General features: G+C 44.6%; 2 protein-coding genes and 1 pseudogene across 2 annotated transcripts; 2 read left to right on the forward strand and 1 right to left on the reverse strand.

Moving 5' to 3' along the window:
• The first annotated feature begins 2004 nt into the window (after positions 1-2004).
• LOC108199104 (uncharacterized) lies at positions 2005-2584 on the forward strand (annotated as a pseudogene).
• Positions 2585-7227: 4643 nt separating this feature from the next.
• On the forward strand, positions 7228-10794 carry LOC135148542 (uncharacterized). The gene has a single exon (XM_064083846.1). The coding sequence runs from the start codon at positions 7228-7230 to the stop codon at positions 10792-10794; it is 3567 nt and encodes a 1188-aa protein (XP_063939916.1).
• Positions 10795-11206: 412 nt separating this feature from the next.
• Positions 11207-12942, reverse strand: LOC108198600 (uncharacterized). Its single transcript, XM_017366350.2, has 2 exons — positions 12384-12942; positions 11207-12285 (listed from the first exon to the last, which is right to left on the reverse strand). The coding sequence occupies exons 1-2, from the start codon at positions 12888-12890 to the stop codon at positions 11647-11649; spliced, it is 1146 nt and encodes a 381-aa protein (XP_017221839.2). The 5' UTR covers positions 12891-12942; the 3' UTR covers positions 11207-11646.
• Between the last annotated feature and the right edge of the window lie 747 nt (positions 12943-13689).

Consider the following 13689-nt stretch of genomic DNA (forward strand, 5'->3'; position numbering starts at 1 on the left):
ACTTTTGAGTAATTCAATTCAACTTGAATCATACTATAAATGAATTTGTCTTTCTCGTAAACAATCAGTTTCAAAATATTAGTAATTGCGGATGTAGAAGAGAATGTAACAATGCAATTTTTTAAAATTTACCCCTCGTTATTGTTTTATATATTTACATAAAAGTTAATAGAAAATTTTGCAACACTTACCGCAAATGCAAGTCTCTTTCCTATTTGCATATTCACCAGTCATGCAGTCTTCACTCGTCATTGAGAAAAATGGAAGAAAGCAGGCTTTGATTGACTTTGGTTGACCATTAAAATAATATCACGTGGGTGAATACAGTGGAGACTGGAGACATTGCCAGGTAAGTTTCCATTAGATTATTTCTCCTATTATATAATACAACTCTTAAGTCTGGAATGAGTAACTTAATTAAGCAGGTCCCCATGGAACGAATTTCATATTAGTTTCTACCATAATCATCCGTAGACTACAAATAGTTTATTCATCACCAGGGGCGGAACCAAGGGGGCTAGCCCCGGCGCCAGTCCCGGCTGAGAAAAAAATAATAAGTAAAATATATATATATTCAACTTTTTAGCCCGGGGGCAAATTTAAAAATGATTATATATATAAAAAATTAGCTCAAATTGAAATTACATTTCTCTGAAATGGACTAGGTTTTGTTAACAAATCAGCTGGATAATTTCATTTATGATGTGCAAAATGATAATAGTTTTTCTGAGTTTCAAAATATTGCAGAGCTTGCTATTAAGATGGTCGGAACACATAGAAGTACAACTTATCCTTTGGTTTACCGTCTCACTGGGCTAGCTTTGATTTTAACTGTCGCAACAACTACTGTTGAAAGAGTGTTTTCTGCAATGAAAATACTTAAGACTTATTTGCGTAACAGGATGGGGATGAGTGGTTGAACGATAGCATGCTGGTTTACATCGAGAAAGTCATATTTAGAGACATAAACGACGAAATTATCTTACAAAGCTATCAAATTATGCAAAATCATAGAGTTCAATTGTAGTTTAGCCCGGGGTCGAAATTCATCCTGGTTCCGCCACTGTTCATCACTTGAGATTTGAGAATAGTTGTTGCCTAAATATTCCAACGCTTAGAGTGAGCAGAAAACATCTTTATCACATCTAAGTCTTTCTAGGATTCCCCTTGTTTTGGGCTCTTCTTAGATCCACCTGGTCAAGTCGACTAAGATATGATTGGTGGCCGGTGGGCATTAGGGTCTTTGTGGGCCACAACCCACAATAGTCGTCTCACAAACAAAACAATTATGGGCCTTGGATAGTTACGCAGAAAATAGAAACCTTAGTAAACCTTTATTAGAAATGAATTAATATAACATTTCTTGGAGTGAAATGATACATTGTTTATGCTTTATACCAGAATCAGATCGGCAATAAATAGTTTTATTAAAATGGCCACGAAAGTTGATTGAATTTTTCGCTGCATCTTAAGATGAGGTGAGTCGGAATTATAGCAAAAGATCTGACTTAAGTTGGGCATGTGCATCTGTAATTCGTATGCAAAATAAAGGTTGTCCGATGCGGAGTCAAGGTGGGTAAAAGTTGTAGTATATTGTGGTTGATATAAACTGAATTATAGTTGATAAAAGGGAGTGTTTGGTTTTAGTATATATCTGTGTGAGAAAAAGTTGAGAGGGAGAAGAAAGTACAAGTTCACATGTATGCATGAGCCGAATGGCTTTGCCTCTGCCAAAATGTAGCAGCTTATCGCTTACAAAAGTAAAGTAGAAATGAATATTATTATTATTAACTGGGAATATATACCTTACATAGTATATATCATCTGATTTCTGTTGATTTCTGTTGGGTCACGCAACACCCGTTAACTTGGCATTAATATGATATTATCCGTTATGGGTTGTGACCAAGCCCGCACGGAAGGTCTAGGTATGCATGTTGTATATACATGCATGAGCATGAATGCGTGTGGTGAAAAGATGATAGCTGAGAAAGAAAGTTGTAGTAATCTCATAGTCGTCTTTACACAGGCTGTGAGCATATTGCAGCATGTAACTATGTTCCGTCACTTTAGTCTAGGTCCAAGCTATTCTTTTCCTTGAGCAGCTATATATATCCCAGCATACCTCTAGCCCAACACAGAGTTGAGAGACAGAGAGAGAGAGATGACAGATTGGGGTCCGGTGGTGATAGCCGTGTTGCTGTTCGTGGTGTTTTCGCCGGGGCTGTTGTTTCAGATACCGGGAAGAGGAAGAATGGTGGAGTTCGGGAGAATGCATACAAGTGGTGTCTCTATTTTGGTCCACGCCATGTTATATTCGGGATCATCACCATCCTTCTCATTGCCATCGGCGTTCACATCCACACGGACTAGTCACCTATAGCCACACTCCACCTCCATCTTTGCTTTGACGACTTCATTTCAGGCCCCCCTGCATTATTTCCTTTTCTTTTCATATCTTTGTGTCATGACTTGTTTTTATGTTGCGAGACTTGTTTCAAATTTGAAGATGAAATTTTATGTATTTCACCAGCTCTTGTGCCCGGGTTTTGACTATTCATTTCTGCTCACATTTACATTTTTTCTGTCATTTTATCCGTATGTGTATTTACACTCGAGAATAGTTGTTTTATGCGATCTAATCACACACATAAACAACGCATATATAATTAAAAATATATTTATTTACTAACGAATCATGCATGGTTCATTCTTAAGAATAGATCTATATATACAAGTCCAAAGATAACACATTCAAGGATCCGGTAGAATTGAGTCTCTGCGAAAAGAATTGTCAAGCTGATGTTTATAGTTACGTTGAGAGAGATCGTTTCACCTCAACTCTACTGAAACCGAGATTGCAAGCAACGACCACGATCAATGTTTTATTTACGGGTCATTTAATAAAAAAAGTTGATTCCTAGTACATTGTGCTGCTGCCTAATCTTCATCACACGAGTAATCTTATTTTGTGCTTCACCTTCAGATCTATACAAGCTTGCTTCCAGGCTGCAACGATTACACTTCAGAAGGATTATTGTTTTCCTTCTTTACAGATTGTCTAATAATGGAAAGTTGGCATTGTTGAGGGTTAATAGGCAAAATGATCATCGAACTCGTGGCCAACTTGCAGTTGGGTCACAGAACTCAAAAAGTTTGCAAACGGATTACAGAACTAGATTTAACTTGCAGTCAACTCACTGAACTAATAAAAGGTTGCATTTAGGTCACTGTGCCGTTAAGTATCAGTTGACTTTGACGGAATCCGTTAAAAAAATAAAAAAAACTAAGGAAAAAAAATAAAAATTGATTTTTTTTAAAAAAATCTGAAAATTTTGAAAAACTATGGAAAAAAATTAAAAAAATTTGATTTTTAAAAACAAACTGAAAACTTAAAAAATTGAGAATTTTGAAAAATCTATAAAAAAATATGGAATTTTTTTAAAAATATGAAAAAATTGAAAAACTTCGAAAAAAATCTAATTTTTTGAAACAATAAAAAAATCTGAAATTCAAAAAAATATATCTAATTTTTTGAAATTAAAAAAATATCAGAATTTTTTGCATATTTGAATTTTTTTGAATTTTTCAAGTGTTTTAAAAAAAATCATATTTTTTTCTTAAAAAAATCATTTTTTTTTCTAAAAAAAATTAATTTTTATATTTTTTTTTCAAAGTTTTAATTTTTCTTAACGGATTCCGTTAAAGTCAACTGATACTTAACGGCGTAGTGACCTAAATGCAACCTTGTATTAGTTCAGTGAGTTGACTGCAAGTTAAATCTAGTTATGTGATTCGTTTGCAATCTTTTTGAGTTCGGTGATCCAACTGCAAGTTGGCCATGAGTTCGGTGATCTTTTTACCTATTAACCCGCATTGTTGATACAGTACTTAGATTGTATGGTATCTGATGGCCGTTGGGATTCCGCTAATGGTCCGCAGCCGTCATGGTTATGTGGATTTTCGTGTGTGTGTGGTGCTTGACCTTCTCACGGGTTGCCTTGCTCCTATTTATACTGTGAGAGGGGCCTGCTTATAGGATGAGTGGGCTAGTCTAGCATATAGGTGTTTGAGGTGGAAGGATTACTCGACATAAGTGGAGGTTAACCCGGATTTTCTGGGATGACATGGTATTGGGATGGCTGCCACGTGTCCAGCTGCTTAAGGATAGTCAGCAGGGTGCTTACAAGTAGTTGGATCACCTGCTTGGGTTATGCCTACAGTTTTTTCATGAGGATTTAATAGGTTACGGGAGTAAATACCATAGGCGGGCCTAAGGGCCTACGGATTTAGCAGCCATCAGTATCATTATTTTCCTTCTCTTTCTGTTTATAAATCTCATGTATGTTTAGTACTATTATTAAGGGATTGCTGGAATTGAGCAAAAGAATAATTTATGGGTCAAAAAAAGATGCAGATCAAGATGATAGCTAACCCTGCTGCTAGAAAGGTGACCTTCTCTAAAAGGAGGAGAGGGCTTGATATGGGGTAACCCGGGTTGTCCATACTCGGGCCCGCACAAGGACCATGGTCCCCGAAAGGCACAACATCACGATCCTACCAGGATACACCACCCGGGAGGGGTATTGGACCAGGGTATGACTTAACCATACCTCTCGACCGGGGCCCATACATGTACCAGCCGACACTTGCTGCACAAGGCACAGACTGACACGATAAAGACAAACATAACGGTCAACTACTGGCGATAGAGACAAGCCAGGGAACATTCCAAAATACTACTCCCACGCTGACACCTGGACACGTGTAGGGGATCAAACCCCTACACGTGTAGGACCAGGATCTAGGTACGCACCCTTGAACCCTAATCCTTGGCCTATAAATAGACCAAGGATCAAGAGTCCAAGGGTAACTTCACTCTCTACACTCATTTCTCTGCACACACTTAAGCACTCAGCATACATATAAACACAAAAGCCACCAGCCACCATGCAACCACCATACACCACCTTCACCCACCACATATAGATAACATACTTTCTCTAATCTTTATCCTTCCGAAACCTACGCTTACTCTCACGCCGGAGGCACCGCGGGGACAAAACCCCCCTCCGGTGTTGTTTTGTAGGCTCCCATCCAGCAGCTACACCGCGGAACCACCAGTCACGACGGAGGAAGGACCGGGATCGGAGATTGGCGTTATCATTTGGCGCTAGAAGGAGGGCAAGGTGTCCTCTGTCCTGTGGTCACGGTGCCACCGGACTCATCTCCTACAACAAGCCCCCAAAACGGGGGTCCGAAATCACACCTGTAAGCTCTCACCAAACACCCAGCTTCTCAAAACCCTCAGCCATGGCTTTTCTTGATATGTGCATGATAGAAAACCTCACCTGAACAAAACCCTAAATTTGTCTGTAGTAGAGCATGTTAGCAAACCCTGTCTGAGTAAAACCCTAATCTTGTCTGTAGCACATAAAATCTTTTTGTCTCACACCTGCATACATTTTGTCACTTAACTATTTGTGACACTTCTGAAAATAGTAAGTTGACTACCTGTACACACTATTTCTGTCATCCTGTCACTATCTATACTATTTGCGGGCACTACCACCAAAACAGCAACCATATATCCTGTGTGAGTTCTTGAAACCATGACGAAAAGGACACGATCCCACCTGGGTCTTCCCCAGAACCCGGATAACCCTCAGACAGACCAGGACAACCCGAACCAGGATCATGCCTCAGGACCCCTTTTCACCCATGTGAACCCGGACGAGAACCAAGCAATCAACCCCAATGATGCACGGGTCACGATCGAAGCGAACCAGTACAAGTACACCGATGTCCCGATCACCACCCTCCACCTATCCCAGCTCACCAATGTAGAGTTGGCTGAAGCCATCCGACAGTACCATGATCGCCGGGAAAACAACCGCAGACTTGAGGACATCGGCGAGTCCGAGGACTCCGGGAACAGCCGCCAATCCCGGGGTTCCGTCTTCGACCGGATCGGAGACAAAGCAAAGAAAAAGAAACAAAAGGAAAGTGAGGAGACCCGGTTGAAAATTTTGGCTGAAAGGAAAGAACAGATCCGAAAAGAGGAAGAGGAAAAGCTTGAGCAAAAAATCGCCTTCCGGATCCAACTCGAGGAGGAGAAGTTAACAAAAGGATCCCGGTCCAAGCGATACCGGAAGGAGACAACACCCGAACTCATCTCTGATGAAGAGGATGAGAGACCGGGGCAAACCAACTTGAGAGACATGATCAATGAACTCAACCGGAAAATCGGGAATGATGCCGGGCTTGAAATTGGGGGAACCCTGACTCCCTTCAGCCACTCCTTGGAATCCATCCCCCGACAAAAGGGTATGAAACACTACAACTTTGAATCTTTCAATGGACTGGGAGACCCGGAGGAACACCTGCACTACTTTGAACAGATAGCCTAAATTTACTGGTACAATGATCTAACCAAATGTCGCTTCTTCGCATCCACATTCAAAGGAGGGGCCCAGAGATGGTTCAGCCGGATCCCCTCCCGGAGCATCGGGTCCTGGAAAGATTTCAGGGAAGCCTTCCTCAGAAGGTTTCGAGCAAACAAGACACATGAACTCCATATGTGTCACCTGGAAACGGTTCGCCAATATGACAATGAGGCACTCTCAGACTACATGAAACGTTTCCAGGAAGCAATCAACAAAATTTCCAACCTGGATGAGCGTGAAGCACTGAGCATATTCCGAAGAAACCTGGACCCAGAACAAAATGAAAGATATGTGGTCGAGTTGATCAACAAGGAACCCCAGAGCCATGGCCGCAAAATTCATCAAGGAAACCGACGTACTCCAAGCCATGAGAATGACCCGACAAGGAAATTCAAAAGGGAAGCAGGTCGAGGATAGACCCCGGAAAGAATACCACCAGGATAAGAAATTCAAACCGGACAGACAGACAAATTTCATCCAGCAATCAGGTTCCAAGAGGACCAGCCAACAGGGATCCGGGTCCAGAAGTGACCCCGGTCCAAACAAAGCAACCAGGGAACCAAAACCAGAGCCCGAATGGACTCCTCTAAACAGATCCCGCGAGGACATACTCAAGGAGGTCAGGGACAAACCCTTCTACTACCCACCAAAACCCATGCAGACTCCTCCTGAAAGCAGACCCACCAACAGACACTGTGACTATCATGGCACCCATGGTCACAAAACCGAAAACTGCATATCCCTCAAGTACTTCATTGAAGAGTAGATCAGTAAAGGAAACATGGGACAATACGTAGCTCGGAACACGGCTGACAAAACAGGAGGATCCGGGAAGCAGAAAAACGTTGTCAACGTGGTACTGGGCGGATCCTGCTCCCCTCCCCCCAGCCCGGACTCCTGTCAAGAAGTAATGTCCATTCAAGCCTTCCCCGAACAAGTAATTTCCTTCAGCAGCAAGGACTTCGAAGGGGTCACCCGGGGTCACAATCAAGCCTTAGTGGTAACCCTTGATATGGCCGAAAATGAAGTGAGGAGGATCCTGGTAGACAACGGCTCTTCAGCCAACATTCTGTTCAAACACACCATGGATCGAATGGAACTAGGAAGCATCCGGATGAACGACTACAGGGAGGATCCTTTATATGGATTCGGGAACAGCATTGTCCCGGTCCTTGGCACACTTTATCTCCCGGTCCGATTCGGAACTCTCCCGAACCAAGTCACCCACACCATCAAATTCTATGTGACGGATACACCCTCCCCTTACAACGTGATCATCGGCCGCCCAGGTCTGAACAAGATCGAAGCTATTACTTCCATCCCACACCTAAAGTTCAAGTTCCCAACCCCGTTCGGGGAAGGGGAAGTCAGAGGAGATTCGGCAACAGCCGGGATGTGTTACAGCCAAGCCTTGGTCATGGCGGAAACACACCTGGACAACAAAAGAAAGGCAACCGTTTTCCAAAAGCAGAAAAGCAACAAGAAGCATCGGCCTTACCAGAGAACAAACCCCAAGGGTGAAGTCCAGGTCATCGACCTAGACCCGGGCAGTCAAAACCCGGGAGCAACCAATCCTGGTCCTGGACAAAGCAACCAGAAAGCAATCATGAACCCAGCTCAAAATTTCGTTGAGAAGAACACCGATGCCCGGATCCAACAAATGATCTCGGCACAAGAATTAACCAAGGTCGAAGCCGCGGTCGAGACCGAGTCGGTCCTGATCGAAAAAGACAACCCGACAAGGAAAATCAAAATTGGAAGGAATTTGGAATGCTACGTCGACGACATCATCTCCAAATCCACTTCGATCCCGGGCCACATTTCTGATCTCAAAGAATGTTTTGAGAACATGAGAAGGACTAAGCTCAAGCTCAACCCGGACAAGTGCACCTTTGGAGTAGAGGCTGGAAAGTTTTTGGGTTTTATGGTAAGCAACCGGGGTATCGAGGCCAACCCGGAGAAGATCAAAGCTGTGCAAGAGATGCAACCACCTCGGACTCAGAGGGAGGTCCAAAAGCTAGCAGGGTCCTTAGCGGCACTCCGAAGGTTTGTCTCCAAACTCGCTGAAAGATGTCTACCATTCTTTGAATTGTTAAAAGGGGCAAAAAATCAGAAATTAGTAGAATGGAACCCGGACTGCCAAAGAGCCCTTGATGAAATCAAAGCATATCTGTCCAAACCCCCAATCCTGACAAAAGCCTTACCCGGAGAACCTCTCTACCTATACCTGTCGGCCGGTCCCTTGGCCGTCGGGGCAGCCTTGATCCGGGAGGAAGCCGGGCAACAGAAGCCTGTCTACTATGTCAGCCAAGTCCTCAAAGATGCGGAGACCAGATACCCCAACTTAGAAAAATTTGCATTTGCACTGATCACCGCGTCCAGGAAACTCAGACACTACTTTCAAGGAAGAGAGATCAGGATTGTCACAGACCAACCGTTAAGGAAAATTATTCACAAACCAGACATATCCGGAAGACTGGTGAACTGGGCAATCGAGCTTAGCCAGTTCAGCCTAACGTTTCTACCCCGGACAGCAGTCAAAGCCCAGGTCCTGGCAGACTTCGTAGTGGAATGCAACTTTCCAGAGAACCAGACAACCCCCATGGAAACTGACCCGGAAGCCCCGGGAGAACTCAACCTGGAGTCTTGGACACTTCACGTCGACGGTTCCTCAACAACCGAAAGATCAGGAGCCGGGATAATCCTGAAAAGCCCGGATGGGTTCGTAATCAAAACAGCAATCTCTTTCAACTTCGCAGCAACCAACAACCAAGCGGAGTACGAAGCCCTGTTGGCGGGGTTAAAGTTGGTCCGAACACTGTCAATCCGGAACCTTATCATCTACAGCGACTCACAAATCGTGGTCAGGCAGACAAATGGGGAATACCTCGCCAAAGACCCGATCCTGACCAGGTATCAAGCCTTGGTGAAAAGTTACCTTACCCTGATCCCCGGGTGCAAAATCTTGCAAGTCAACAGGGAAGAAAACGCGGAGGCGGACAATCTTTCCAGGTTGGTCCAAAATTCAGCAGACCTGGATAGCTCGGTCTATTTCGAAGAGCTGCACAAGCCAACAATAGAGCAGGAAGAAATCTTTGAAATTAACAATGACCCTACCTGGATGACTCCCCTGATCAACTATATAGAGAAGGGAGAGTTACCCGAAGACAAGGGGAAAGCACAACGGCTGAAGGCTAAGGCGGCCAAATTTTTTGTCGAAGGAGGAACACTCTTCCGCCGAACCTACTCATCCCCAATCCTGAAATGCATAGGTCCGGAGGAGGCCGAATATTGTCTAAGAGAGGTTCACGAAGGGATCTGTGGAGATCACATGTCGGCAAAAGGCCTGGCATATAAAATCATCCGGCAAGGCTACTATTGGCCAACTATCCACCAGGACGCCATGGAGTTTGTAAAAAAATGCAAGAACTACCAGCTGTTCAGCAACGTACCCCGGGTAAGCCCTGTCCTACCTTCTTCAGTTCTATCCCCGATCCCTTTTGCTATTTGGGGGATAGACATCATGGGACCTTTTCCCCGGGCTAAAGGAGACCTTAGGTACTTGCTAGTCTCCATCGACTACATGACCAAGTGGGTCGAAGCTAAAGCAATGCGGACGATCAATCAGCAAGATGTCATCCGGTTCATGGACAACATCCTGATCAGATTCGGGCTACCAAGAGTCCTGGTTTCAGACAATGGACCCCAGTTCATAGGGTCGGACTTCGAAAGCTACCTGGCTGAAAGAGGCATCAAGCACAAGAAGTCTTCAGTCGCCTATCCCCAAGGAAATGGCCAGGTAGAAGTCACCAACCGTATCCTACTGAGAGGAATTGAGAAAAGGCTGGAGGAAAGCAAAAGCAAGTGGCCAGAAGAACTACCCCATGTCCTCTGGTCATACCGAACCAGTCCTCGAACAAGCACCGGAGAAACTCCTTTCAAGTTGGCATACGGAACGGAGGCAATGCTCCCGATCGAAGTCGGGTCACCTTCCCACAGAGCAATCAACTTTGATGAAATTGCGAACGAAGAAGGACTCCGGGTCAACCTGGACTTGATAGATGAGGTCCGAGACCAGGCAATCGCAAGGATGGAAAAATACAAAGAAAAGACTCGGGATCACTTCAGCAAGAAATCCCGGGTTAGGAATTTTCAAATAGGAGACCTGGTCCTACGAGACACCGAAGCCTCTGATCCAACCAACACTGGCAAGCTGATGCCTAAGTGGGAAGGCCCCTACAAAGTCAAAGAAGTCCTAAGGCCGGGCACCTACAAATTGGGGCATATGGACGGGTCAGAAGTATCCAACACCTGGCATGGTCTTAGGTTGAGGAAGTTCTATCAGTAAAATCAACGAGAAGGAAGGATCCCAGAAGACAGCAATATATCCCTAAAAAGCAATCATGTACTTTTGATCATTATCAAAGCTGTATAATCTTCTGAATATCAATGAAGTCTTTTGCTACTAATCAATTTCACCTGTTATTTTACTTAGAAAATTTCTAAGGCAACCAAAAACATATAAAGCAAACAACCCGGGTAAGCATTGACCGGGTCCATCCATTTCATTTGCTTAGAAAAAAAAATTTCTAAGTACAAACATATACAAAGCAATCCACCCGGGTAAGCAGCGCCCGGATCCGTCTATTTCATTTACTTAAGAAAATTTTCTAAGTGCAAACACATATAAAGCAATCAACCCGGGTAAGAATTGCCCGGGTCCATCCATTTTATTTACTTAGAAAAATCTTTAAGTACAAACATGTTTAAGCAGTCAACCCGGGAAAGATCTACCCGGGTCCATCCATTTTATTTACTTAGAAAAAATTTTAAGTACAAACATGTTAAAGCAATCAACCCGGGTAGAACTTACCCGGGCCCATCTATTTCATTTACTTGGAAAATTTCTAAGTACAAACATCTATAAAGCAATCAACCCGGGTAAAAATTGCCCGGGTCCATCTACTCCATTTACTTAGAAAAATTTCTAAGTACAAAGCTACGAAAACAATCAATTCGAACGAGAAGTATATAAAAGCATTCACAAGCAAACACGATAAACAAATATTTGGTCAAAATAAGCAAAACCAGCATCCATAGTCCCGGGTCCACACAGACCCGGTCAATAAACCAATCCGGAGATACAAGCATGTTGAAGACTTACAAAACATTGTTTTCAAAAACAAAAGCAAAAATAAATCTAAGCAGGAGGAGGGACTTGGACGGAAGGATCATCGGCAAGAAGATCTTGGACAGGAATCTCTTCATCCACAGGTTCGGACTCAGCAGAGGAATCCGAGTCCACCTCCTGACCCGGGGCGACATATGGTTCGGGCTCCGGCCCACCTGCAGCGATTTGGTCCTTTGCGGCGATATAGAGGTCGATGAAACTCTGAGCATTGGCACCCGGGTCCGTCTTGAGATGCTTTTCGGCCACGGTCCAGCAGCGCATAACTTCAGCGGCTGCGGCCTTCGACAAAGCATCCCCATACTCCGGGGACTTCTGGAAATCAGAGATAACATCCGCAGGAGCCTTCCGAGTCTCCAACTGCTTCTTCAACTCAGCTACCTGCTCCTCCAGCCCGGCGACCTTCCTCTCAGTTTCATCCGCCCGGATCTCAGCATCTTTAGCCCTCTGCCCAAGCTCAGCCTCCTTCCGAGCTTCAGCCTCTTTAATCCTCGTGGCCATCCCGGTCTCCAACACCTCCTTGGCCGACCGTGCCAGGTCCAGACTCTTCTCGAGTTTGGAGATCCGGGTCAGGCTATCGGCAGAAAACTCCCTCTCCTTTTTTAACTGGTTCAGAGCATGGGTGTTAAACCCGGCCAAACGACCACCAAGCTGACAAAGCAAAAGACCAAACATCAATCCGGGTCAACAATTCAATACAAAAACAAAAACATGAAGTATAAAAAAAAAGGGGGGAGAAGGAGAATTACCTCGGCCCAAAGACTCCCCAGCCCCTTGAAATTCTCGACAAGACCCTCCTCCTCCATGACCTCCCAATCCTGATCGGACGGAAGTTCAGACATCAGTCCTATCACCTTCTTCAAAGAATACCGGCCAAACTCCGGCTTGCCAACTCCAGAAGCCACCCGGGTCCCTTCCTCGCCTTCAACATCCAGATCAAGAACTTCAACAGGCGACTTCCCGAGATCTACGTTCCCGGCTTCAACAACCTTTCTCACAGAAGAGCTTGGCTTCCTCTTCTTCAGCTTCGGTTGTAAATCCGGGCTCTCCACCCCCAGCTGGTCAGCACTCAACTCCGGATCCTCTACCTCCAAGAGAGGATCCGGGTTCGCACTAGAGGTACCCGTCCCCTCCGTCTCCTGTCGGGAAGACCCGGATTCAGCTTTCTTCTTCTTGGACTTTTTAGGAGCCGGCTTAGGAAGGGTATGGGCCGCACCCAAACTCTTCAAGTGAGCAGCAAACGAGTCGCGAGACATTTCCTTCCACAAATCAGGATCGAAGTACGGCAAACCTGAAACAACAGAATCATACCCGGGTCAGAAACAGCACAACATATAAAGGTAAAAATCAAAGCAGCAAGGAACCAACAACGAAAGATAGCAGAAAATATCTAAGGACAAATAAAATAAGTCAACCCGGGTAAGAAGCACCACAACTTACAGCCGTATTCATGCAACTGGTCGTGTTTCATGAACGAATCCCGGGTCAGTTAGGACCCGAGGCAACCACAAAAATCACGTAGCTGCTCACGAAATTCACCCGCAGCACCCGGAGCCGGAAAGTTAGTCTTCACCTGATCCTCATCAGAAACAATATAAGGCATGAACGCCAGATCCAACCCTTTCAACATAAGTATTTCCCCGTTCCAACCCTTCAAAGAACTCTGATGGATTACCGGACTGATGAACCCGGCCCCCAAACCACACTCCTTAGAGCGAAATCGCAACTCATAGAGGGGCTTCACCCCAGACTTCTTAAATTGAAAAAGTATATGGAAAAGTTTTAGAGTCGGGTAATAGTTCTTCTTATTACACGCCATCAGGAACCAGGTCATCCACTTTATGGCATTCAGGGTCAGTTGCATCGGAGAACACTTGAACTCGTACTTGCACAAGTGTTTAAAGAAAATGTGCCACCTCGGGTTCCACCCGGATCTGAGATGCTCCATCCACACGGGAACAAAGCCATCATCCGGACGATGGTAAATCCTCTCCTCAGGCTCTGGCCACCGCCACTCTATCTCTGGAGGAAGCTGGAACGCTGCCCGGATCATCT

Source organism: Daucus carota, chromosome 8 (genome assembly GCF_001625215.2).
Source record: "Daucus carota subsp. sativus chromosome 8, DH1 v3.0, whole genome shotgun sequence".
NCBI lineage: Eukaryota > Viridiplantae > Streptophyta > Magnoliopsida > Apiales > Apiaceae > Daucus > Daucus carota.

Excerpts from the sequence above, each read along its gene's own strand:
- LOC135148542 (XM_064083846.1), top strand. The coding sequence starts at position 7,228 with ATGGGACAATACGTAGCTCGGAACACGGCTGACAAAACAGGAGGATCC.
- LOC108198600 (XM_017366350.2), bottom strand. The coding sequence starts at position 12,890 with ATGTCTCGCGACTCGTTTGCTGCTCACTTGAAGAGTTTGGGTGCGGCC. Across the intron at positions 12,286-12,383 it reads TGGGGAGTCTTTGGGCCGAG|CTTGGTGGTCGTTTGGCCGG; the intron begins GTAATTCTCCTT and ends TTGCTTTGTCAG.